Here is a 24,145-nt window from a genome sequence, read left to right on the forward strand (position 1 = left end):
GAGATCTGTGACCAGGAATGTGCTAAAAGGCCCAGGAGGACCTTGTTAGTGAATGGCTTACCTGGATTCCTGAGCTGCTCTCTTAATGGGCTGTGTGGTAAATTGATGACAGCTCTGCAGGATCAGATCTGGGTCATTATCTTGTCCCTTCCCTCCCTGCCTCTCTCATCCCTCCACGTTGGAAAAAAAAAACAAAACCACAAACAAAAAGTAAACAGAGATGAGCATAGCATCATGGAATCATAGCATCAGAGAGTCATGGAGTCATGGAATCATGGAATTGTTGAGGTTGGGAGAGACCTTGGAGATTATCAAGTCCAGCCACTCCCCTAGAGCTCACAGCCACAGCACTGCTGCTAAGCCACCACCACTGAACCACAGCACCACATCCACACAGCTTTTAAACCCCACCAGGGATGGAGACTCCACCACCTCCCTGGGCAGCCTGTGCCAGTGCCTGAGAAGCCTTTCAGGGAAGAAATTTTTCCTACTTTCCACCCTGAACCTCCCCTGGTACAACTTGAGGCCATTTCCTCTTGTCCTGCAACCTGTTGCATGTGAGAAGAGCTCAGCTCCAACCTGGCACCGACCTCCTTTCAGGTTGCTGCTCTGGAGAGGGGAGGGTTGAGCATCCTGAGGGGTGGAAAGCAAAGGGCAGAAGTAGGCAGGGGAGAGAAAAAAAAAAAGAAGAATCTCTTCTCTCTTCAAACAAACCAGAGCAGCTTTGTGCTGTACTCTGTGGTTTGGAAGGAGCATGGACTGTGTGTGCACCTGCAAAATCAGGGATTATTTAGGACCTTCCTGAGCCTGTGGATGTTTCTGTGGCTGCCAGTGTGTCCCATGAAGGGAGCCTGGGCTCCACCTGCTCCATCCTTCATGCAGTGCTTCAGGGGCACAGGGTGATGCTGGGCACAGGATGCTTCAGGGGCACAGGGTATTGATGGGCACAGGATGTTTCAGGAGCACAGAGTGATGCTGGGCACAGGATGTTTCAGGGGCACAGGGTATTGATGGGCACAGGATGCTTCAGGGGCATAGGGTATTGATGGGCACAGGATGTTTCAGGGGCACAGAGTGATGCTGGGCACAGGATGTTTCAGGGACACAGAGTGATGCTGGGCACAGGATGCTTCAGGAGCACAGAGTGATGCTGGGCACAGGATGTTTCAGGGACACAGAGTGATGCTGGGCACAGGATGCTTCAGGGGCATAGGGTGATGCTGGGCACAGGATGCTTCAGGGGCATAGGGTGATGCTGGGCACAGGATGCTTCAGGGGCACAGGGTGATGCTGGGCACAGGATGCTTCAGGGGCATAGGGTGATGCTGGGCACAGGATGCTTCAGGGGCACAGGGTATTGATGGGCACAGGATGCTTCAGGAGCACAGGGTGATGCTGGGCACAGGATGTTTCAGGGGCACAGGGTATTGATGGGCACAGGATGCTTCAGGGGCATAGGGTGATGCTGGGCACAGGATGTTTCAGGGGCACAGAGTGATGCTGGGCACAGGATGCTTCAGGAGCACAGAGTGATGCTGGGCACAGGATGCTTCAGGGGCACAGGGTGATGCTGGGCACAGGATGCTTCAGGGGCACAGGGTATTGATGGGCACAGGATGCTTCAGGAGCACAGGGTGATGCTGGGCACAGGATGCTTCAGGAGCACAGAGTGATGCTGGGCACAGGATGTTTCAGGGGCACAGAGTGATGCTGGGCACAGGATGTTTCAGGGGCACAGAGTGATGCTGGGCACAGGATGCTTCAGGAGCATAGGGTGATGCTGGGCACAGGATGCTTCAGGGGCACAGGATGATGCTGGGCACAGGATGCTTCAGGAGCACAGAGTGATGCTGGGCACAGGATGCTTCAGGGGCATAGGGTGATGCTGGGCACAGGATGCTTCAGGGGCACAGGGTATTGATGGGCACAGGATGCTTCAGGGGCACAGGGTGATGCTGGGCACAGGATGCTTCAGGGGCACAGGGTATTGATGGGCACAGGATGTTTCAGGGGCACAGGGTGATGCTGGGCACAGGATGCTTCAGGGGCACAGGGTGATGCTGGGCACAGGATGCTTCAGGGGCACAGGGTATTGATGGGCACAGGATGCTTCAGGAGCACAGGGTGATGCTGGGCACAGGATGCTTCAGGAGCACAGAGTGATGCTGGGCACAGGATGCTTCAGGGGCACAGAGTGATGCTGGGCACAGGATGCTTCAGGGGCACAGGGTGATGCTGGGCACAGGATGCTTCAGGGGCACAGAGTGATGCTGGGCACAGGATGCTTCAGGGGCACAGAGTGATGCTGGGCACAGGATGCTTCAGGGGCACAGGGTGATGCTGGGCACAGGATGCTTCAGGGGCATAGGGTGATGCTGAGCACAGGATGCTTCAGGAGCACAGGATGATGCTGTGCAGAGCATGGTGCTTGGAATAGGATGATGCTGTGCACAGGATGCTTCAGGAGCACAGGATGCTGCTGGGCACAGGATGCTGCTGGGCGTAGGATGATGCTATGCACAGGATGCTGCTGGGCACAGGATGATGCTGGGCACAGGATGCTGCTTCAGGAGCTCAGGGTGCTCCAGGAGCATAGGATACTGCTGGGCACAGGACGCTTCAGGAGCACAGAATGGTGCTGTGCACAGGATTCTGGAGTAACAGAGGGTGATGCTGTGCACAGGCTGCTGCAGGAGCTCAGGCTGCTGCTGCTGCTGCAAACAAGGGTGTGTGGAACACATCTCTCCAGCGTGGCTCCAGGAGGGTGGTGCAGACAGTGTGTGCTGATCCTCAGCCACCTACTTTAGGGAGTGATGGGGAAGCAGCTCTGTGATGCTTCCCTGAGCTCACTGCCAAGGATGCTCAGCTTTACCTGGGCTGCTTTTTTATTGCCTGGGAGAGCTGGGGGGATTTATGCACCACTCTGGAGTGATTTGGGGTTGGAGCTGTTTTGTTAAAGCAGCTATCAAGACAAAAATCAGGCGAGGAGAAAGCTGAGGAAAACCTATAAATAACCCCAGGTTCACCCCATAAACAGCCCCAGATTCACCCTATAAATAACTCCAGAATCACCCTATAAATAACCCCACGTTCACCCCACAAACAACCCCAGATTCACCCCACAAAAAATCCCAGAATCACCCTATAAATAATCCCAGAATCATCCCGTAAATAACCCCAGATTCACCCCACAAACAATCCCAGAATCACCCTATAAATAATCCCAGAATCATCCCATAAATAACCCCAGATTCACCCCACAAACAATCCCAGAATCACCCCAGAAAGAACCCCAGATTCACCCCACAAGTAACCCCAGAATCACCCCACAAAGAACCCCAGATTCACTCCATAAACAACCCCAGGATCACCCCACAAACAACCCTAGGATCACCCCACAAACAACCCCAGGATCCCCCCACAAGTAACCCCAGGATCTCCCTCTCCATGGGATGTACCCCTGAGTGGCAGCCTGCACCTCTAGCCCTCCAGAGCACTGAAAAACATTTCTGAGCCTCCTCTTCCCCCAGCAGAAAGAAGAAGTCCAACCCTAAGGACTTGGAGGACATGGTGATGCCAGCTGAAGGCTGGGAAATGACATTCTTACAATGACAAATATTCTCCAAATCCCCAATTCAGGATCCTGGGCGCCTCCTAAATGTGATTAGCAGATCTAATCTTGCTGTGCTGGAGCCACTTTGTCAAGGCAGCTTGGAAATGGAGCCTTGCCCAACCTCTGGCTTCAACTGCTCCCCAAGTTCTAGCAGCCAATGGTCAAAACTTACACAAGAGTTGGGTCCTGCATGCCCTGCCCTGGGGTGTGACCTGGGAGAGAGGGGCTGGGGAGGGGGGGGAAACTGCAGATGAGCCCCCAAAAGAAGACTGATTACAGCTTCTTGGGGTGCAGCCAGTCCAGATCTCCGTGGAAAACAAATTCCTTTAGGTGTACCCAGGTTGGTCAGTCTCTGTTCTTGGGTATCTGTCCATCTGGCTGTCCATCTGCCCATCCATCCTGCCCATTTCAGTCATGGGGTGTCTATTGGGTTGTTTGTTTTTTTTTTCTCTCCACCTTCCAGCAGGGCTGGAGGCAGTCCTGGAGAGGATCTGTCCACATTCCAGCTCTTCCTTGCACCTGAGGCACAGGCTGGGAGGTGGGGAAGGAGAGGATGAGCTCTGGGAGATGAAGCAATGATGCAAGTTCAACTCTTCCTTGCACCTGAGACACATTCTGGGAGGTGGGGAAGGAGGGGATGAGCCCTGGGAGAAGGAGAAGCAACACTGCAAGCCCTTGGCTGCAGAGAAATTTCTTCTTGTGCTGTATTTTGGGTGCTCTCACTTTGGGTTCTGTCACACAGGCACCCCAGAGACCTGCCAGCTCTGAAGGTGATGCCCACATGAGCCTCTCTGGGAGCTGCCAACAACCAGGGTGGGTTTTTTGGCAACCCAACTGGAAAAGCAGGAGGACAAGATCTCTCACAGCCCTCAAGTGCTTTTTGGAGGGGGAAGCTGGGATGGTTTCCAACCAGGTTGTCCCAGCACTCCTGTGCCCTCCCGGGACTGGCAAAACCAGGCTAAGCCCCCAGTGCCCCCAGCTCCCCGGGGAAGAAGGCAGGCACCTTGCTGAAGGCAGCAAAACACTTTTGAAAGCCCCACTCTAAGAACCGTGAGTCTCTGAGGTGCATTTGATGCCTTTTAGCCAGGATTTTCTGGGGCATCCCGGTGGGAACTCGAGTTCAGAGCAAGCTGCTGCTGCTCAAGCTTTGGCGTTTTGCGGGGGAGGGGGCAGCCTGGCTGGGGTGAGGGCTGTGGGGATGTCGTGAGAGGGTCCCCAAGCTCCTGCCTGCCTTCGCCGCCGCCCAACCTGCCCGAGCAGCCCCCACCTTCGGCAAGGCAACGCCTGGGACGAGCAGCACGGGGAAGGCTTTGAGCGTATCCAAGATACAGCGGATTTGGGCACCTTGTCAAATGTTCTCATTGTCTGACCCTTGTCCAGACGCCAGTAAAACCCTTTGGGAAATTCCCCCTCCACCCAGCGCACCGGCTCTAATTACAGAGCAGGAATGTGAGGCGCAGAGTCCTGCTCCTCCCTCCCCTACGCTCGGCTGAGCCCTGGGCACCCGCACGTAGCCCCCAGAGTTCGGGGTCTGGAGGGTGATGAGGTCTGAGGGATGGAGCAGGGAGGGAAAGGAGGCGTAGGGAAGGACAGCAAGTGGAGGTGGGCTGTGGGTGCCGCTTCTCAGTGCCAGCCGGACCCTTTCCCAAACCCGGGGTGACCAGTGGGAGCTTGTGGTCCCCCCGCCCCCGTCCCACTCTGGCAGCGGTACCCGAGCAGCAGGACATGAGTAATATACATCCCACTGGGGGAGTTAGATCAAAGGCAGTGAAGTAGATACAAGAGGTTTCTGCTTCACAGACCAGAGAGGCTGCAGTTCAATAGAGCCTTTGTTACCGGCTCGCCCGAGCTGGGCATGGAGAAATACCTGACCCCCACCCCCCCTCGGCTCCCAGCCCCTCGCTGCACAACCATTTCAAGTATGTGACCGTGCGGTGAGACTCGGCGGGGACCTGGGGGACAGCAGCAGGAGCAGCCGGCAAGGCAGAGAGGTGGAGGCTTCACAAATGAGAGCCCTCGCAGCCAGCCAGGGCTTGGAGGGGGTGGAGATGGCCACCCGGGCAGCGCTGGGCACCCCGAGCATCCCTGCGGCTCCTGGGTGTGCTGGGGGTGGGCAAGGAAGTGTGAGGAGGAGGAGAGGAGAGGACAGTGTGAGGAGGAGAGGACAGTGCAGGTGATGCCATGGTGGCTGCCATCCCAAAGCCCATGCTGGCTGGCACAGTGCCCCTCCTGCAGAGAAGATGCCACACTGCCAAAGGTGAGGTCAGCCGTGCTCGGCCGGCGGCTCCGCGCTGCCCCCGGGGCCCTGCGGTGTGCTGTGGGGCTGGTGGCTCTTGCATGGCCATGAGTCCTCCTGCTCTGATGCTGGGGAGAGCAGCCTGGCACTGGAGCTGCCCTGCAGCCTCCTAGGGAAGGGCTTGGGTGCCAAAGCGGAGCCACAAGGGCCACATCCCAAAGAGCCAATCGAGTCTGGTGTGACAGATTCACCCCTCAGATGTGCAAGGCACATGAAACTGGGGCTCCTCAGTGCACCCCCGGGACCAGGGAGGGGTTTGGTGCTGGAGCTGGTGGGCAGGGACCCGTACAGGACTGCTGGCATGCAGGCAGCACCCATGGGTGGTTACCAACAGACCACATCTGCACCCCGGGGGGGGGGGGGGCGCAAGTGATGCTCCTGCTGTGCTCTGAGTGTGCACAGAGCTGAGGGGGAGGGAAGGGACTGGGACTGTGTCAGGAGGTGGGGCACACGGTGGCCTTTTTTTTTGTTTTTTTTTTTAATTGCCATTCATGTGTGTGGGATTTAGGAGAGGAAAGGCCTTGGGAAAATGCCAGTTTGGAGCTCCCTGTGTGCTTCTGAAGTTTGGTTTGTAGGTCAGAGTCGTGCTCAGTGCTATTATGAACTGCAGGGTGCAAAAATCCTGCCCACTCCCAAAGCTGGTGGTGGCTGGATGGTTTTTAGAAACCTTGGATTTCCCAAGGATTCTTGCTAGGACAACAAGAGAGGGAGTTTCCTAAGCTCAATAGCAGAGCTGACCTCACCAGCTCCTGCAATTAGCAGGCACTGCTGCTGCTGGAGGAGCTGGAGGCCTGGCAGGGGAGGAGGATGAAAGCATTTTCCCAGGGACAACCTGGGCAGTTTTGATACCATCAGAGAACCTCCCCCAGGTCTGGTGTCCTGGCAGGGGAAGAAGATAAAAGCATTTTCCCAGGGACAACCTGGGCAGTTTTGATATCACCAGAGAACCTCCCCCAGGTCTGGTGTTCTGGCAGGGGAAGAAGATGAAAACATTTTCCCAGGGACAAGCTGGGCAGTTTTGGTACCTCCAGAGAAGCTGCCTCAGGTGTGGGGAGGTGCAGAGGGTCTTGCTAGAGAATAAAGGATTGTGTCTGGCTCTTGGAGGAGCTGCTGGAGCTGCTCCTCTTAGAATCCATCAGCTTGTCCTGAGGTGCTTCTTTTGTGGGTATGGAGTCAGAGGGTCCCCAGCAGCAGTGGAGGAGGTGAGCAGGAGGCAGGTCTGCAGCCAGCTCCTTCCTCAGCCCTTTGTCTGAGCTGACAAAGAGAGGTCTGTTGGATGCAGCAGGTGAGCTGGGAAGGATTTCAATTCCCAGTTGTGCTGCTGAGTGACTCTGTGACTGTGGGCAAGTCCCCCCCAAAGGCTCAGGTTGCCCAAACAGCTCTACAGGACAGGGCACAGCTAAACCCCAAGGCAAGCATCTTCCCCTTCTTGCTTGCAGAAGGGATGTATCCTGTGGGATCCTGCAAGGGAAGTGGCTGTGTTCCCTCTGTGGGAAGGGACACTTGGTCTGCCAGCACCAATTGGTGCTGCTCCATTTGCAGTCTGGTTTATTTCTTGGGTTTCTTGGGATCCTCAAGAGCAGCACAAAATGATGGGATGAGGAAAGGCATCATCCTGAGAGAGAGAGAAGGTGGAGCTGCAGCCAGGGAGAGTGGAAATGAACCATTCCACTGCCCGCTCCCTGGGCAGGCTGCTGCTGACACAGGCTATGGGATGTTGTCTTTTCAGCATCACCTCTGCTGCAGGCAGCCTGCTGGCCCTGCAGGCACAGCTCAGCACACAGCTTGGAGCAGAAAAGGCAGGGGGCTGGGGCCTCCTCCCAGGGTCAGCCCACCCTGCTGGCAGGTCGCTGCCCAAGGGGCAGATGTGGCAGGTTGGGCTCTCCCCTTCCTGACCTAATCCTGGAGGAACCTCCTGGGTTATCTGCTGCTGAGGGGGGCTGTGGGTGGGAGACTCCCCTATTTTTGGGGAGGGAAGGGGGTGAGTTTTGCTGCCAGTTGGCCCACAGGGAGGACAACTCAGACAGAAGGGCTGCTTTGGGGCTTTGCCTTCCTTTCCCTTTTCTCCTTTTCTTTCCCCAAAGACTGCTGGCTTGTCCTGGGTGAAGCCTCTGCTGTGGTCTATGGCTTTTTATTCCTATGTGATTGCTTGTCCTAACTCATGTAGGGCAAAAAGCCATGGGCTACACAGAGGAGGGACTCCACCTTCCAGGCACCTCTGCAAACCATGCCAGCTCCTGATCCCTTTTTAATCACCCACAGTTATTTGGCAACAAATAAGGAGTGAAAGGGAGCACTGAAGCCTTACAGGGCCTTAGAGGTTTCGCAAGGGGGTGGTGAGCAGGGGGAGAGACAAAAGGGGAGGACAGGGGTGGTGGGGGGCATGGTTTTCAGGCACTGTTGTCCCCATTCAGAGCTGAAAAGGGGGCTTGGTGGTGCTGGCTGGGGGTGCAGGGGGGGTGTGAGGGTGGTGGGAGAGGCTTTGGCAGCTTTTCTCACACGGTTCAAAGCATCCCCACCTGCAGCCCTGCAGAACAAAAGCATCAGGCACAGACCCAGGGCATTGCCAAGGGTGGTGGCTGCTGCCTTAACCCAGCTCTGAAAGGGCTGCCAGGTGATGGCAGGAGACCCTCCTGCTGTTGGTGGCTCTCAGGGGCGAGCAGGGGGCTGAGAGAAGTGTGGGCACCTCCAGCCCTGCCTCCCCACCATGCTGTGGCCCCTTCAGGAATGCTGCTGACCCCAGTGGGTTGAGCAGAGCCTGGAGCCAGCCAGTTTGCAGCAGGCAGGAGCCTTCTCCATGGCACCTTTGAGGCTGTGGCCAGCCCAGTGCCATGGGGACCTCGATGGGAAGGTGGTGGTCAGGAGCTTGAGAAGAGGACAGGAATTATACAGCAGGAGCTGACAAACTGGCACTTTCTAGAGGTGCCAAGGCAATGTCTGAGAGCTCAGCAGCCTGGCAGAGCTGGGCTGGGTAGGGTGGGAGAGGAGGGCACTGCTGCAGACCCCTTTCTCCAGGGTCTGCCATTGCAGACCCCCTCAGCACAGACCCCAGCAGCACAGACCCCAGCAGCACAGACCCCAGCACCATCAACCTCAGCACTGCAGACCCCAGCAGCACAGATCTTGCCACCACACACCCTACCACTGCAGACCCCATCCCCAAAGACCCCATCCCCACAGGTCCCACCACCATTAACTTCACCACCACAGACCCCATCCCCATAAGATCTCCTCACCACACAACTCTGTGGTCATCACCAGAGACTCTACCATTGTAAACCCCCCCACCCCAGACCCCACCACTGCAGATCTTGATGCCTCCAGCATCACCTGAAAAGCTCGGGGAGGGGGGGGGGGGGGGGGATTATCCAGCACCCTTGCCCAGCAGGATGGGAGCAATTTCTCTATTCTTTGCTTGCCTCCTTTTTTTTTTTTTCCCCCTCTCACTTCCTGAGCTTTGACTCTTTAGGTGTCAGCCTTTCAAGTTTATTTCACCAGCCTGGAATGCATCTTTAAAAATAATAGTCACTGAAAAAGGGAGGAGGGGAAGAAGGAAAAAAAAAAAAGCAAAAGCAAAAGCAAAAGCTGAGCTTCAGCTGTAATCCCATGACTCAAGGAGGTGTGGAAGGAAGAAAATCATGAAATCCCCTGAGCTCCAACAATGAAAGCCTGAGAGCTGGCAAGACTGTGGCACATAAATCATCCAAACTAAACACCATCAGTCAAAAATGAAAGGAACGAAGCCAATCTCACCAGGGCTGGTTTAATTATTTTTTAATGAGGATTTGCTCATTCAGAAAATCCACTCCTGACAATGGCTGCCCTGAGCCATTCAGCCTGGGCAGGACCCCAACCCTGGGGCAGCCATGCATGGGTTGAGTCCATTGCTCCCACCCTGGGGCTGCTCCAGAGCCAGCATGAGCCTGGCAGTTGGGAGCCTGGAAGGAGGGTGCCAAGCAGAGGGCAGGCAGAGTAAATTAACCCCCAAATACCCAACAAGTCCCAAGTTTTGGTGCACCCCAAAATGTTGTGCTGGGGAAGTGAGGAGCAAGAGAGCAGAGAATGGTAGAAAAGTCCTCCTAGAGCATCCAGTCCAAGCAGGAACCCAACCCCACCATGGCCACCAAACCCTGGCCCCAGGTGCCATGGCCACAGGGTTCTTGAACACCTCCAGGGATAGGGACTCCACCACCTCCCTGGGCAGCCTGTGCCAATGCCTGACCACTCTTGCAGCAAAGAAATTCTTCCTCATCTCCAACCCAACCCTCCCCTGGCACAATTTCAGGTCATTTCCTCTTGTCCTATCACTTCTTACTGGGAGAAGAATCCAGCCCCCACCTGGCTCCAGTCTCCTTTCAGGGAGCTGCAGAGATCAATGAGGTCTCCCTCAGCCTCCTCTTCTACACATTAAAGACCCCCAGCTCCCTCAGCTGCTCCTCCCCAGCCCTGTTCTCCAGACCCTTCCTCAGCTTTGCTGCCCCTCTCTGGACCTTCTCCAGCCCCTCAATGTCCCTCTTGGAGTGGGTGGCCCAAAGCTGAACTCAGTCCTCAAGGTGTGACCTCACCAGTGCTGAGTACAGGGAAACAATCACTTCCCTGCTCCTGCTGGCAGCCTTCCTGCCCAATCCCCTTCTTGCCCCTGCTTCCCCAGCTCCAGCCCCCACTGGCACTGCTCAAGGGCTTAAGCAGTGAGCTTGGACTTGTGGTTAGATTCTCAGAGAGCACTCAAAAGGGGCTGGCAGGAGGTGAGAGGGGAAACATGCACAGGACAAGTGCTTTGATGAAAGCCCTGCCGTGCAGAAGGCATTGGCAGGGACCTCTGGAAAAGTTCCCTTGCCAAGAGGAGATGCTGCCAGCACCAGGTGAGCTCTCAGCTTGTCTGGCATCCAGCTCCCAGCAGCAGCTTCAGTCACCTCTCAATTAGCAGAGCCTCTGCCCATGTCCAGGGCCAGCTGAAGCAAAAGCCCTCTTCAGACACTCAGAGCAGCTAGCACAGAGCAGCAGAGCAGCCTGGCATTTACAAAGCATCCTCCAGACCTCTTCTTACAAAGGCAGTGAGGAAAATCCCACCCCTGCTCCAGCGGGGCAAGGAAAAGCTGCTGCAAAGGTGCTCCTGGGCAGCTCCATCTCCAAAAGGAGATGCTGGAGCAGTTGGACACCTCCAGCAGTCTCTGGCCCTTCCTGAGCTCCCAGGAGAGAATGAGCAGAGCAGGACAAGCTGCTGATTACAGATAACAACTGTCAGGTATGAGTGAGGCATCCACCATCCCTGCCTCCCTCCAGGAGCTGGGTGTGGAGCTCCTAGATCCCAAAACTGCTGAAGGGTGAGGCACAGGCTTGTCCTGCACTGCCCTGCAGGGTGGGGAAATCAGAATCAGCAGCTGGTTTGGGTTGGAAGGGACACTTAAAGCTCAGCCAGTCCAACCCCCCCTGCAGTCAGCAGGGACTTCTGCAATTAGAGCAGCTTGCTCAGTGCCCCAGACAATCTGACCTGGAGTGGTGCCAGGGATGGGGCATCTCCCACCTCTGTGGGCAAGCTGGGATGAAAATCAGCTTCCATCCCAGCTGCCTGTCCTGACCCAGTGCCCCTGTGCTGCCCTATTGGTCTCTGGACATCCTTCATGGCAGCAGATGGAATTCTGCATGTGAGGGCCACCAGGATCCTGCATAGGTCCCCAGTTCCCAGCTAGCACTGGGGTGAGGAGGGGGTTTCACCCCCCAGCACAGAGCAGGGGCTGGGCTTGGTTTGGAGCTTAGCTTCAGGCAACATTGGTGGTGCAGTGGAAGAGCAGCAGAAGCAGCATCAGCGTCTTGCTGGGTCACACAGCCCCATGGATGCTGGTCCCAGGAGATGACTTGAGGGAGAGATTGCCAGTGATGAGCATTTTAATTACAGCCAGATGATAATGAACTGAAAAGCTGTGATTTTTAATCAAAGCTGTGATGATGGCACCCAGCACCTCAGCAGCAGCACACAGCCCCAGGGAGGCTTGATGCACACATGGGGCTGTGGCACTGGGACCTCCTACAGAGCTCAGAGGACCCCAGGGAGATTTTTCAGAGGAGCCCAGGGAGATTTTTAAAGCTCAGCTCTTGTGCAGGATGCTCAGAGCAGGACCAGGGCATTGAAAGCCACACAGCAGCAGCCCAGGTCCCCAGCAGGCAGAGCCACCCACGTGTGGGGCTGTGATTTCAGAATTGGTTTGGTTGGAAAAGAGCTTTAAGATCCTCAAATCCAAGCATTATCTAACTCCAGCAAGTCTGGGGCTGGGAGGTGGCTGCAGAGTGGAAGCTGCTGAAGACAAGCTTAGATGGGTGAGACAATGCCTCCTGCCTTCTGCACCTGCCTTGGCCTTCCTGAGGATGGTTTTTCACTGCTGCTGCAGTGATCTGAGCAGCTCAGGATCCTTTGGCTTTATTGGCCTTGATCATGGAATCATTTTGGTTGGAAAAAGCCCTTCCAGATCATCAAGTCCAACCATTCTCTAAACCATGGCACTCAGCACCACATCTCTGTGGCTTTTAAACACCTCCAGGGGTGAGGATTCAACCACCTCCCTGGGCAGCCTGTGCCAGATTTGAGAACCCTTTCAGTGGAGAAGTTTCTTCTGATGTCCAACCTAAACCTCTCCTGGTGCAACTTGAGGCCATTTCCTCTTGTCCTATCACTTCTTTACAACCCCCAGCTGCCTCCAACCTCCTTTCAGGGAGCTGCAGAGAGCAATGAGGTCTCCCCTCAGCCTCCTTTTCCCCAGCCTCAACACCCTCAGCTGCTCCTCCCCAGCCCTGTTCTCCAGACCCTTCCCCAGCTTTGTTGCTCATCTTGAGCCCCACACTCATTTGCATCAAGTTTCTTCAGGGTCTGGAGGTGTTCTCACAGAACCAACCAGGTTGGAAAAGACCTCTGAGATCAAGTCCAACCTGGGCTTTGCATCAGAGGGTTCAGTTCCTCGAGTGCTGATCCCAGTCCAGGTCACTTGGCTGCAGCAGGGGCTTTGGAGAAACCTTGTCCCAAAGGAGCTGGAGGAGACTTGCAAAGACAATTCCCCCATGGGCCAACAACAACAACAAAAAAAAAAAAAAAAAGGAGAAAGAGACAAATCTGGGACTAGCTGGGAATTATTTATTCAGCTCTGCTTTCAGCAGGGAATTGCAGATGCACCAGTTGTGCCACAAAGCACCTTCTTCTCCTCCTCTTCCTCTTCTTCTTTTTCTCCTTCTTCCCCTTCTCCTCCTCCTTCCTTCCTGCTCCTCCTTCCTTCCTTCCTCCTCCTCCTTCCTTCCTCCTCCTCCTCCTTCCTTCCTCCTCCTCCTTCCTTCCTCCTCCTCCTTCCTTCCTCCTCCTCCTTCCTTCCTCCTCCTCCTTCCTTCCTCCTCCTCCTTCCTTCCTCCTCCTTCTCTTCCTCTTCCTCCTCCTCCTCCTCTTCCTTCTCATCCTCTTCCTCCTCCTCTTCCTTCTCATCCTCTTCCTCCTCCTCTTCCTTCTCTTCCTCTTCCTCCTCCTCTTCCTTCTCTTCCTCTTCCTCCTCCTCCTCCTCTTCTTCTTCTTCCTCCTCTTCTCTGCTTGGCAATGGCTTATTTAGTAACTGGTGAGGCCAGTGGTGCTGACTCAGCCCACAGCTAATGAACACCCTGGCTGCCCATTTGAAATTTATTGCACCTATTAATTACAACCATTAGCTGCAGCCAGGGAAAGTTTTTATAATGAGGACCCTTGTGACTCTGCCTTCCTAGCAGCAAATTAACTGTGTGGGGGGGGAGGGGAGGGGGGAGAAGAAGAATCAATGGGCTCAGCATACTTTACAGAAGCGACGTTTTAATTAGCCCTGCTCTGCAAACATGCCAAGCAGCAGCTTCTCCCTTCATTATCTCCCCTTAAAGGGGATGCTGCCTCTTTTTTTCCTTCTCTTTTATTTTTTTCTTCCCCCCTTTCAGGTTAGTTTTAGCCCAGTCTGGGCTTCTGTGCTGTTGAGGGTTTGTGTTTTTTTTTTTTTTTAATGCAGCTGCTGCTCGTTATCAGAAATTGCTTTGAAGTCGGTTTTAAGCTGAGGTCTGGGGTGGAAGAAAGTGAGGTTGGCCAAGGGTTGTGTTGGAAGGAAACAAACAAACAATAAAATAAAATAAATAATTAAAAAAAAACAAAACACCAAACACCCAACCCCCCAGAAAAAAACAAAAAAAAAAAAAAAAGGCAACTCAAAATAATAGGTTTGAAAGCTTGGCTGAAAAATAGCTAAATTGGATGGATGGCCATGAGGAGGAGAGGGAGTGTGGGAAAAACAGTTGTGTGTCCACAGGGACAAGGCTGCCCCAGCTGCAAGTCCTGGGGATGTGGGACCTGCACCCCTGAGTCTCCCCTCCTGCCCCCCTTGCTCCCCTGCCTGTACTCCTGACTCTCTCTGCCTGTCCCCCTTGCTTGCATCCTGCCTGCACCCCAACTCTCTCTGCTGCCCCCCTTGCTCTCCTTGCCTGCATCCTGCCTGCACCCCAACTCTGCCTGCCCCCCAACTCTCTCTGCCTGCTCCCCTTGCTCCCCTTGCTTGCATCCTGCCTGCACCCCAACTCTGCCTGCCCCCCAACTCTCTCTGACTGCTCCCCTTGCTTACATCCTGCCGGCCCCTCTTGCTCCCCTTGCTTGCATCCTGCCTGCACCCCAACTCTCTCTGCTGCCCCCCTTGCTCTCCTTGCCTGCATCCTGCCTGCACCCCAACTCTGCCTGCCCCCCAACTCTCTCTGCCTGCTCCTCTTGCTCCCCTTGCTTGCATCCTGCCTGCCCCCCAACTCTCTCTGCCTGCCCCCCTTGCTCTCCTTGCTTGCATCCTGCCTGCCCCCCAACTCTCTCTGCCTGCTCCTCTTGCTCCCTTTGCTTGCATCCTGCCTGCCCCCCAACTCTCTCTGCCTGCCCCCCAACTCTCTCTGCCTGCTCCTCTTGCTCCCCTTGCTTGCATCCTGCCTGCCCCCCAACTCTCTCTGCCTGCCCCCCTTGCTCTCCTTGCTTGCATTCTGCCTGTACCCTTCCTGCCCCCCTCGCTTGCATCCTTCCTGCACCCCTGACTTTCTCTGCCTGCACCCCCTGCTCTCCTTGCTTGCACCCTGCCTGCACCCCTGCCTCTCCCTGCCCAGGGCCCCCTCCTGAAGCTGCTGAGAGCTGCCCAGTGGAGCCCAGGGAAATAGGTAATTGCTGGGCTGAGGAATAAAACTCTGTCCAGCTGCTTCAGAAAGACATTTTTTAGGGCTCAGGGAAAGTGACATTATTAAAGTGAGCATGCTGATTTCAGACAGCTCCCAATTCATCACGGTGACAGTGACAAACACGGCCTGGGGTGATGCAGTTGACTAAAGAGAATTCTCCAGCTTTACATTTTTAATGCTCCTCACATTTTCTCCTCTGCTGCAGCGGAGTTTTATCCAAAGGATCTTCTCCAGTGAATAGAAAGGGCAGCACAGGCCTGTGAAGCATGCCCAGCCCTTGCAAATCAAGCAGGGCTTCTGTCAGCACTGCCCAAGCCAGTTCATTTATTTTTTTAATTATTCCTTGCTCCTTCAGGATCCTTTTTCTACCTTTTCAAGAGGAACAGGAGCGTCAGCCTCAGCTGGGCTGCCTCCATTCTCCAGGGCTCATTCATCATTGTCTGCTGCCTGAATGGGAGGCAGAGGGTCAGCCTGAAAAGCCTCCCTGGTACAAGCTCCTCTAAATATATCAACAGCTCCCTAATGGATGCTGGGTCCCAGCCGGACCCCCCAGGCTCTAGGGGTGGCTTTTGTTGTCTGCAAGGAAGCAGGGCTGGGGGGGGGCAGGCAGGATGGACACAGGGAGGACGTGAGGTGGCACGGGGCAGCAGGGCTGGGCACCCATGGGGATGGAGGACTGCACAGCTGAGCCTGCCTGGGAGGTCTGGTGGAGTGTTTGGCCTGGTTAATATGGAGAGTGTTAAACACAGGAGAGCAGCACTGGGAACAGGGGGGGACAGCATTGGGAACAGGGGGGAATAGCACTGGGAACAGGGGGAACAGCATTGGGAACAGGGGGGGACAGCACTGGGAACAGGGGGGATAGCATTGGGAACAGGGGGAATAGCACTGGAAACGGGGGGGACAGCACTGGGAACAGGGGGAATAGCACTGGGGACAGGGGGAATAGCACTGGGAACAGGTGGGGGACAGCACTGGGAACAGGGGGGGACAGCACTGGGAACGGGGCGGGACAGCACTGGGAACAGGGGGGACAGCATTGGGAACAGGGGGAATAGCACTGGGAACGGGGGGGACAGCACTGGGAACAGGGGGAATAGCACTGGGGACAGGGGGGAACAGCACTGGGAACAGGGGGGGACAGCACTGGGAACGGGGCGGGACAGCACTGGGAACAGGGGGGACAGCATTGGGAACAGGGGGGGGACAGCATTGGGAACAGGGGGGATAGCATTGGGAACAGCGGGGGGACAGCATTGGGAACAGGGGGGGACAGCACTGGGAACAGGGGGGATAGCATTGGGAACAGGGGGAATAGCACTGGAAACGGGGGGGACAGCACTGGGAACAGGGGGAATAGCACTGGGGACAGGGGGAATAGCACTGGGAACAGGTGGGGGACAGCACTGGGAACAGGGGGGGACAGCACTGGGAACGGGGCGGGACAGCACTGGGAACAGGGGGGACAGCATTGGGAACAGGGGGAATAGCACTGGGAACGGGGGGGACAGCACTGGGAACAGGGGAATAGCACTGGGGACAGGGGGGAACAGCACTGGGAACAGGGGGGGACAGCACTGGGAACGGGGCGGGACAGCACTGGGAACAGGGGGGACAGCATTGGGAACAGGGGGAATAGCACTGGGAACGGGGGGGACAGCACTGGGAACAGGGGGGAATAGCACTGGGAACAGGGGGGGACAGCACTGGGAACAGGGGGGGACAGCACTGGGAACAGGGGGGAATAGCACTGGGAACAGGGGGGAACAGCACTGGGAACAGGGGGGAACAGCACTGGGAACGGGGGGGACAGCACTGGGAACAGGGGGGAATAGCACTGGGGACAGGGGTGAACAGCACTGGGAACGGGGGGGACAGCACTGGGAACAGGGGGGAATAGCACTGGGAACAGGGGGGGACAGCATTGGGAACAGGGGGAATAGCACTGGGAACGGGGGGGACAGCACTGGGAACAGGGGGAATAGCACTGGGGACAGGGGGGAACAGCACTGGGAACAGGGGGGAACAGCACTGGGGACAGGGGGAATAGCACTGGGAACAGGTGGGGGACAGCACTGGGAACAGGGGGAATAGCACTGGGGACAGGGGGAATAGCACTGGGAACAGGTGGGGGACAGCACTGGGAACAGGGGGAATAGCACTGGGGACAGGTGGGGGACAGCACTGGGAACAGGGGGGGACAGCACTGGGAACAGGGGGGGACAGCATTGGGAACAGGGGGAATAGTACTGGGAACAGGGGGGGACAGCATTGGGAACAGGGGGGACAGCACTGGGAACAGGGGGGGACAGCATTGGGAACAGGGGAGAATAGCACTGGGAACAGGGGGGAACAAGCACTGGGAAGAGCAGGGACTGTCAGTGGGAAGGGCAGGGCCTATCAGTGGGATCAACAGGGAGCAGCACTGGGATGGAGGGTAGGAGCCAGAGGCAGGTGGAACCTGGTTTTGGCACTGCCAGACCAGTCCCAGCCTGCCAAACTCCGGTGCCAGCTCCCAGAGGTTTCTTCTCCTTCCTCTTCATCCCTTCTCCGTTGAAGTTCTGCAAAGGGGGGGAGGGGAGGGGGCTTGAACAGTCTCCTACCCCCCACTGCCCCCTTGCAGCCCCTCCACACCAACCCCTTCCCTCAAAATCTCATTCTCAGGCTGTTAACAAAAAAGCAGCAGCACAAAGAGAGCCGCAGAGAGCTGCTGCTCTGCTGGGAAGCCTTTCAGAGCAGGGAGACTCATTAAGGAGCTGTTGTCTTTCCCTCTGAGCTCCAGAGGTAGCCTTATTTAATTTGGGAGCTCCTAGACAGGTACCCAGATGGCTGGGGAGGGGAGGGAAGGGAAGGAGGGGAAGGGGAAGCAGCAGGAGTGAATTAAATGGGATGCTTCTTGCTGCTGGCCTTTGCATTGTGCTGCAGCTGGGCCCCTTGGAAAGGGGGAAGGTGGGAGGGCAGGGAGGTGGCATCAGCCCCTCTGCACCACCACTGCTGGGGAAGAGTGTGGAGGTGGGGGAGGACACACAGGATCCACCTGCTTGGGCTTTTTTCCCACCCCCTCCCCCTGTGGGTAATTTTCTCCCAGCTGTCCCAAGGGCTGGGTCAAGGTTGGGGGTAGGGCTGGGGGCTCTCAGCAGTGCCTGGCTGGGTTTTTTTTTTTGGGAGGGGGGAAGGCTTTGTCACTTTTTGCTTGTTACTGTTGGTGGCTGTGAGCTTTGGGAGCTGAGAGCAACTTCTACACTGAGGTTTCTGCTTGGTCCTCTGACAGCTTGGGCATCAGTGGTGCCCAGAGACAGGACAAGACTGGCACCCAGGGGGTTCCATCTGACCAGGAGGAGAAACTTCTTTGGTGTGAGGGTGCTGGAGGCCTGGAGCAGGCTGCCCAGAGAGGTTGTGGAGTCTCCTTCTCTGCAGAGCTTCCAGCCCCCCCTGGCCATTGTGCTCCTGGGCAAGCTGCTGTGGGTGCCCTGCTTGAGCAGGGGATTGGACTGGATGGTATCCAGAGGTCCCTTCCAGCCCCTACCATTTTGGGATTGTGCCCAGCTGGGTCATCAGAAGCCCTGAGATGTTCCTTGTCCATGCTGGTGCCTGGACAGAGAAAACAACCTCTGAGTGGAGGCTCTTCAGGCAGTGGCTGTGCTGTGGTCCCTCTGCTCTGCATGGCTGGCAGATGGCACAGTGCTGGTGCTGAGCATGAGCTTTGCTGGGCAGTGGTGGCACTGCCTGGGTTGAACACAGCTGACTTTGAGCATCATCAGCACCTCCTTCTGGGGCAAAGCCAGAGCTGGGCATCTGCAAACTGTACCAAAAAACATTGAAAAGGAGCAAGGAAGGGACTGGGAGCTCTGGGAGGGTGGTGAGGACTTGATGATCTCAAAGGTCTCTTCCCACCTCAACAGCTCTCTGGTTCTAAAGGCCAGCAGGGAGAAAATGAAGAGGATTTGCTGCAGATGGTTGTGGTGGTTTTGTTTTGTTGTTTGGGGGTTTTTTTCTGCTGATATTTGTTGTTTATTTCACCCCTCCCCAGCAGCCATTTGCATAATGACATTTTGCAGCTGTTGGGCCACGCTGTGGGCTCTGCTTTGGGGCATTCTTTTATCCCTTGCAAAGGGACACAGCTGTGCCTCTTTGTGCCCTAACTGGGGGTGGTGCTGGCCCCTGTGCTGGGGAGGGGGCTCCCAGGACACCTCACCTCCCAGCCCTCCAATATGCATTTAGGAGCTGCAAGCTGTCTCTACGTCTGTCCCAATTGTTTGCTGCTTCGGAGGAGAGGAGCTGGGGGGGAAGGGATTTAATCTCCTTGTCCTTGGCTGGAGGGGAATTTGGGAGTGTGTGGCTGGGGGGCTTTGGATGAGGGGAAGAATCAAACTAGTGTGGGTTGGAAGGGACCTCTGGAGATCTTCTACTCCAACCTCCCTGCTGAAAGCAGAGCACCCACAGCAGCTTGCCCAGGAGCACAGTGGTCAGGGGAGTTTGGAAGCTCTGCAGGGAAGGAGACTCCACAACCTCTCTGGGCAGCCTGCTCCAGGCCTCCAGCAGCCTCACACCGAAGAAATTTCTCTTTAAGTCCAAGGGTGCAGGGTGATGTTTTGTGATTTTGGGGGTCAGTCCTTCACCCTCCAGCCCTGTGCATCTGCAGAAGCTGCCCTGACTTGTGTCCTTGTCCCCATCCAGGTCTTCTGGGGGTGCTCCCAAGCCTCTCCTGCTCCAGGTGATGCCCCAGTTCACCTTTGCTTGCTTCTGTGGGCTCCATGGCTTCTGCAAGATGAAGAGGAAGAAAGAAGAGTCCAGCACAGAGCAGGAGACAGCAGTGTGAGGGCAGAGTCGTGTGTGTGCCCTGCTGAGAGGTGCCTCAGGACCCTGTTCCCTTCCCATTGGTATGCTGGGACTGCTGGGGGGACATTGCACAGAGTCACAGGGGTTGGAAGAGACCTCTAGAGATCAGCCAGTCCAACCCTCCCTGTGGTTTCATAGACTCAGAGGGTAGTTTTGGTTGGGGAAGCCCTTTAAGCTCATCCAGCCCAATCATTCTCTAACTCTGCTAAACCATACCCCTCAGCACCACATCCCTGTGGCTTTGAAGTACCTCCAGGGGTTGGGGATTCAACTACCAGAGGATTTGCTGCCTCTTTCTTCTTGCCTCTCCAGCAACCAGCTCCCCCTGTAGCATCACCCTCTGCCTGCACTCTCTTGGGGTGTCTCAGGGGACTGGGTGGGGGCTGCTGGGCCAAGCTGTCATGGCTGGGATGGTGCTTGGCAGGGGAAGGGGAGCCTGGGGCTCAGCAATGGTTTTGCTCATCAGTAGCAGCAGTGGGATAGAAAGGGGCATGGGGGGAGCTGCTTAATATGCTCTGACACACAGATCCTGCAGCTCCTCTCATTTTTCTCTTTCCCAGATACTTGTGTGGCCAGGAGGGAGCTGAAGCACAGGAATGACCTTGCCAAGAGGCAGAGGCAGATGCTGTGGATGTTGTCCAGGTGCTGCAAGAATCCTGCCCAGACACTCAGCTCAGCCAGGTGCTCAGCCCTTGGCAGCTGAGCAGCCAGTGACAGCAGGACCCTGTGTCCCAGCAGGGTAGAGGTTTCCCTCCTGAGCAAGCTCCCCTGCCCTTGCTCCACCAAGCCTCAACAGCCAGACCTGGAGAGGGTTTCAAAGGCCAGGGCTGGTCCTTGTCCTTCCTGGAGTCACAGTGGTGGAAAGGCTGGCCCCTGGCTGGTGAGTTGTGCTGCTGCTGCAGGACTGGCTGAAGGTGAAGACCTGAGCTGGTCTGGGGGTTGTTTCTTTCAAACACAAAAGTGACTGCAGGAAGCCACTCTCTGTGCCTCTGCCCTGCCTGCTCCCACCTGTGCAGCACACCAGAAGGTTTCAGAGGTTTCACCCTGCTTGGATGCTGCTTCCTATGTGACCAGTGCAGACTGGGAGCTCCCATGCCAGGGACAGAAGGGACATCTTGGTGTGTGACTCTCCACACCTGAGCCATGGGGCTGGGTGGCACACTGGCACATCCTGGCAAATGGACCAAACTTCCTGAGCTCAGGGCACCTGTGAGTCCTTCCAGGGGCACAAACATGTCCTTCAGAGCAGAAATCCTTACATTCTTCCATACTGCACTTCCCTTCTCCCTGTGGAGACCTCCTGAGCCTGGAGCCAGAGGCAGTGCCCAGGGCTGCTGGGCAGGAGCTGCTCACCCCCAGGGTTAGTCCTGCTCCTGCCACCATCTCCTCCCGTGGTGGCTGAGCAGTCACCTTGTGCCACGTGGCTGTCCCTCTCCATCCCCCACCCTGGCTGTGTGTCCTTCCCACCCACTGTTGAAGCCATATGGGAGCTCCCTGCATGCTGTGCCTTCCTGGAGGTGTCTCAGACAGACATCTCTCCGTAGATAGCCTCCAAACAGCCCCAGGCTGTGTGTGCTGGAGAGTTGGTGAGATAGGGTCCCCTGGGGGTTGGGGACTGTGACTTGGATTCCAGTGTCTGGATCCCCACTCCCGAGTGCAGCCACCTTTGGAATTCTCACTTCAAGCCCCAGCAGCTGCCAGTGGCCCCAGTGCTGCTGTTTGCATGGAGAGAGCAGGGGAAAATGCTCACAGGGGCAGCCATGCCCTCTGCCCACTGGCACGGAGGGTATTGAGCTGAGGGGACTGAAACCCCCCTGCAGGGGATGAGCACACTCAGAGAGCAAATCCCCCCCTGTGAGCAGCTGGCTCAACCTTGCCAGGCTTTGCCCAGCGTTCCCAGACTAGGTTCTGTCTCTGCAAACAGAGCTGTACGTGCCACTGACAGCTCCCCTCTGGAGCAGGTTTGTTGGCTCAGCCAACATCCAGAGCCAACACAGCTATTGTTTTATTTTCTTATCCAAAGGATTTAGCACAAAAACCTGAGCCAGGCCAAGAGCACAAAGAACACAAGGTGCAGCTGAGGAGCTTTATATCCTCTCTGCTGGACTCTCGTTGTCCAGGGCTGCGGTGGGAAGCAGCTGGGAAGCAGCTCAGAGGTGGTAGCCAGGGCAGGGGCAGGGGGTGGGCACACAGACTGCACCATGCTCCCTGTGTGTCAGCCTTGGGGCACTTTGCTTTTTGTTCTCTTTATGCCCCAGGGATGTGAGCTGTGGGATCTATTGGTGCAGTCCCTGGGGTGTGTTCCCACCTGAGCTCTAGGTTTTGGCACAGGACAGGGCAGGTGGTGGCACATGAGATGCCCTGCCACGAAAGCAGTCTGGCTTCCCTGCCATTTGTCACCACCAGGCTCAGCAGATTTCAGCCTGGTGTGCAGAGACAATGCTGTGGTCAGTGCTGGTGGTAAATATCTCCTCTGGGACCTCTGGGGCTGCAGCAACCTTTTACTTCAGCAGCACACGAGGAGCTGCTTCAGCCAGGCACCGAAGGTGGTTGAGGTTCGTGCTGAGGCACTCACATTTTGGCTTGGCTGCTGCTGCCCCATTCGTGGGGGAACACAAGCTGGGTTCCTGCTGGTGCTGATCCAAGCAGGAATCATCCTTGTGAGGTGCAGTGCGGAGAGCTAGAGCTGCTGGGGCAGGCAGAGAGACCACCAAAAAGCAAAGCTTTGGGGGAAATCATGGGACAGCTTTGCTCAGTCAGGCTTTAGAGCAGCTAAACCATGACTGTGGGGTGGAGGGGGCTGGCCCAGCTCCTGACCCTGCAACCTTGGCTGCTAAACCTCTTGGCTCACAGATGCATCGTGGCTTGGCAGGTGAAGGTGTGCAGCCCAGGGCCACCAGCAGATCTGGTGCCGAGGTGGAGGCTTGGTGCTGCAGGCAGAGCGGCTCAGGGGAGGAGGCTGCAGCGTGGTGAGATAGTGCCTGGGGGGTCCCGGCTGTGGTGGGAGTCTCCCGGGTTTGGTGTGGGATGAGCTGGGAGCAGTGCTGGAAGCACACTGGGCTGCTGCTGCGGGGCTGCTGGGCAGAGGCTGTAGGTGATGCACGTGCAGTGCACACAGCATGGGACATGCAGGGCTCATGCTAGGCACATGCTAGGCACATGCTAGGCTCACACTGTGCTCATGCCATGCGCACACTGAACACGATGCTATGCACAGTGCACATGCTATGCACATGTTGCAAACACAGTGCACATGCTAGGCACATGCTGTTCACATGCTATGCACATGTTGCAGAGTGCACATGCTACGCACATATTGCAAACACAGTGCACATGCTAGGCACATGCTGTTCACATGCTATGCACATGTTGCAAGCACAGTGCACATGCTATGCACATGCTGTGCACACACTAAAAATGCTGCACACAGGGTGCGCATGCTATGCACATGCTACGAACATGCTACACACGCAGTGCACGTGCTATGCAAATGTTATGCACATGCTGCACGCAGTGCACATGCTATGCACATGTTAGGAACATGCTGCACACAGTGCACATGTTATGCACATGCTATGCACATACTTGGAACATGTTGCACACAGTGCACATGCTATGCACATGCTATCCACATGCTATGCACACACTGCAGGTGCTGCACACACAGGAAACACTGTGATGCACACACTGCACATTCCATGAACATGCTGTGCACATGCTAGGAACATGCTGTGCATGGTGCACATGCTCTGCACATGCTCTGCACATGCTTTGCACATGCTCTGCACATGCTTTACGTGCTGCACACACTACACACACTCTACACACACTGTGCACATGCTGCATATGCTACACACACACTACACACACTGTGCACATGCTGTATATGCTACACACACTACACACTGTGCACATGCTGTACATGCTACACACACACTGCACACATTGTGCACGTGCTGTATATGCTACACACACACTGCACACACTGTGCACATGCTGTACATGCTACACACACACTACACACACTGTGCACATGCTGTATATGCTACACACACACTACACACACTGTGCACATGCTGTATATGCTACACACACACACTACACACTGTGCACATGCTGTACATGCTACACACACACTGCACATGCTGTACATGCTACACACACACTACACACGCTGCACATGCTGTATATGCTACACACACTGC

General features: G+C 56.0%; 1 protein-coding gene across 1 annotated transcript; it reads left to right on the forward strand.

The window, feature by feature from the left end:
• The first annotated feature begins 19,818 nt into the window (after positions 1-19,818).
• BLACAT1 (BLACAT1 overlapping LEMD1 locus) lies at positions 19,819-19,920 on the forward strand. The gene has a single exon (XM_054395741.1). The coding sequence runs from the start codon at positions 19,819-19,821 to the stop codon at positions 19,918-19,920; it is 102 nt and encodes a 33-aa protein (XP_054251716.1).
• The last annotated feature ends 4,225 nt before the right edge of the window (positions 19,921-24,145 follow it).

Source organism: Indicator indicator, chromosome 35 (assembly GCF_027791375.1).
Source record: "Indicator indicator isolate 239-I01 chromosome 35, UM_Iind_1.1, whole genome shotgun sequence".
NCBI classification, from domain to species: Eukaryota; Metazoa; Chordata; class Aves; order Piciformes; family Indicatoridae; genus Indicator; species Indicator indicator.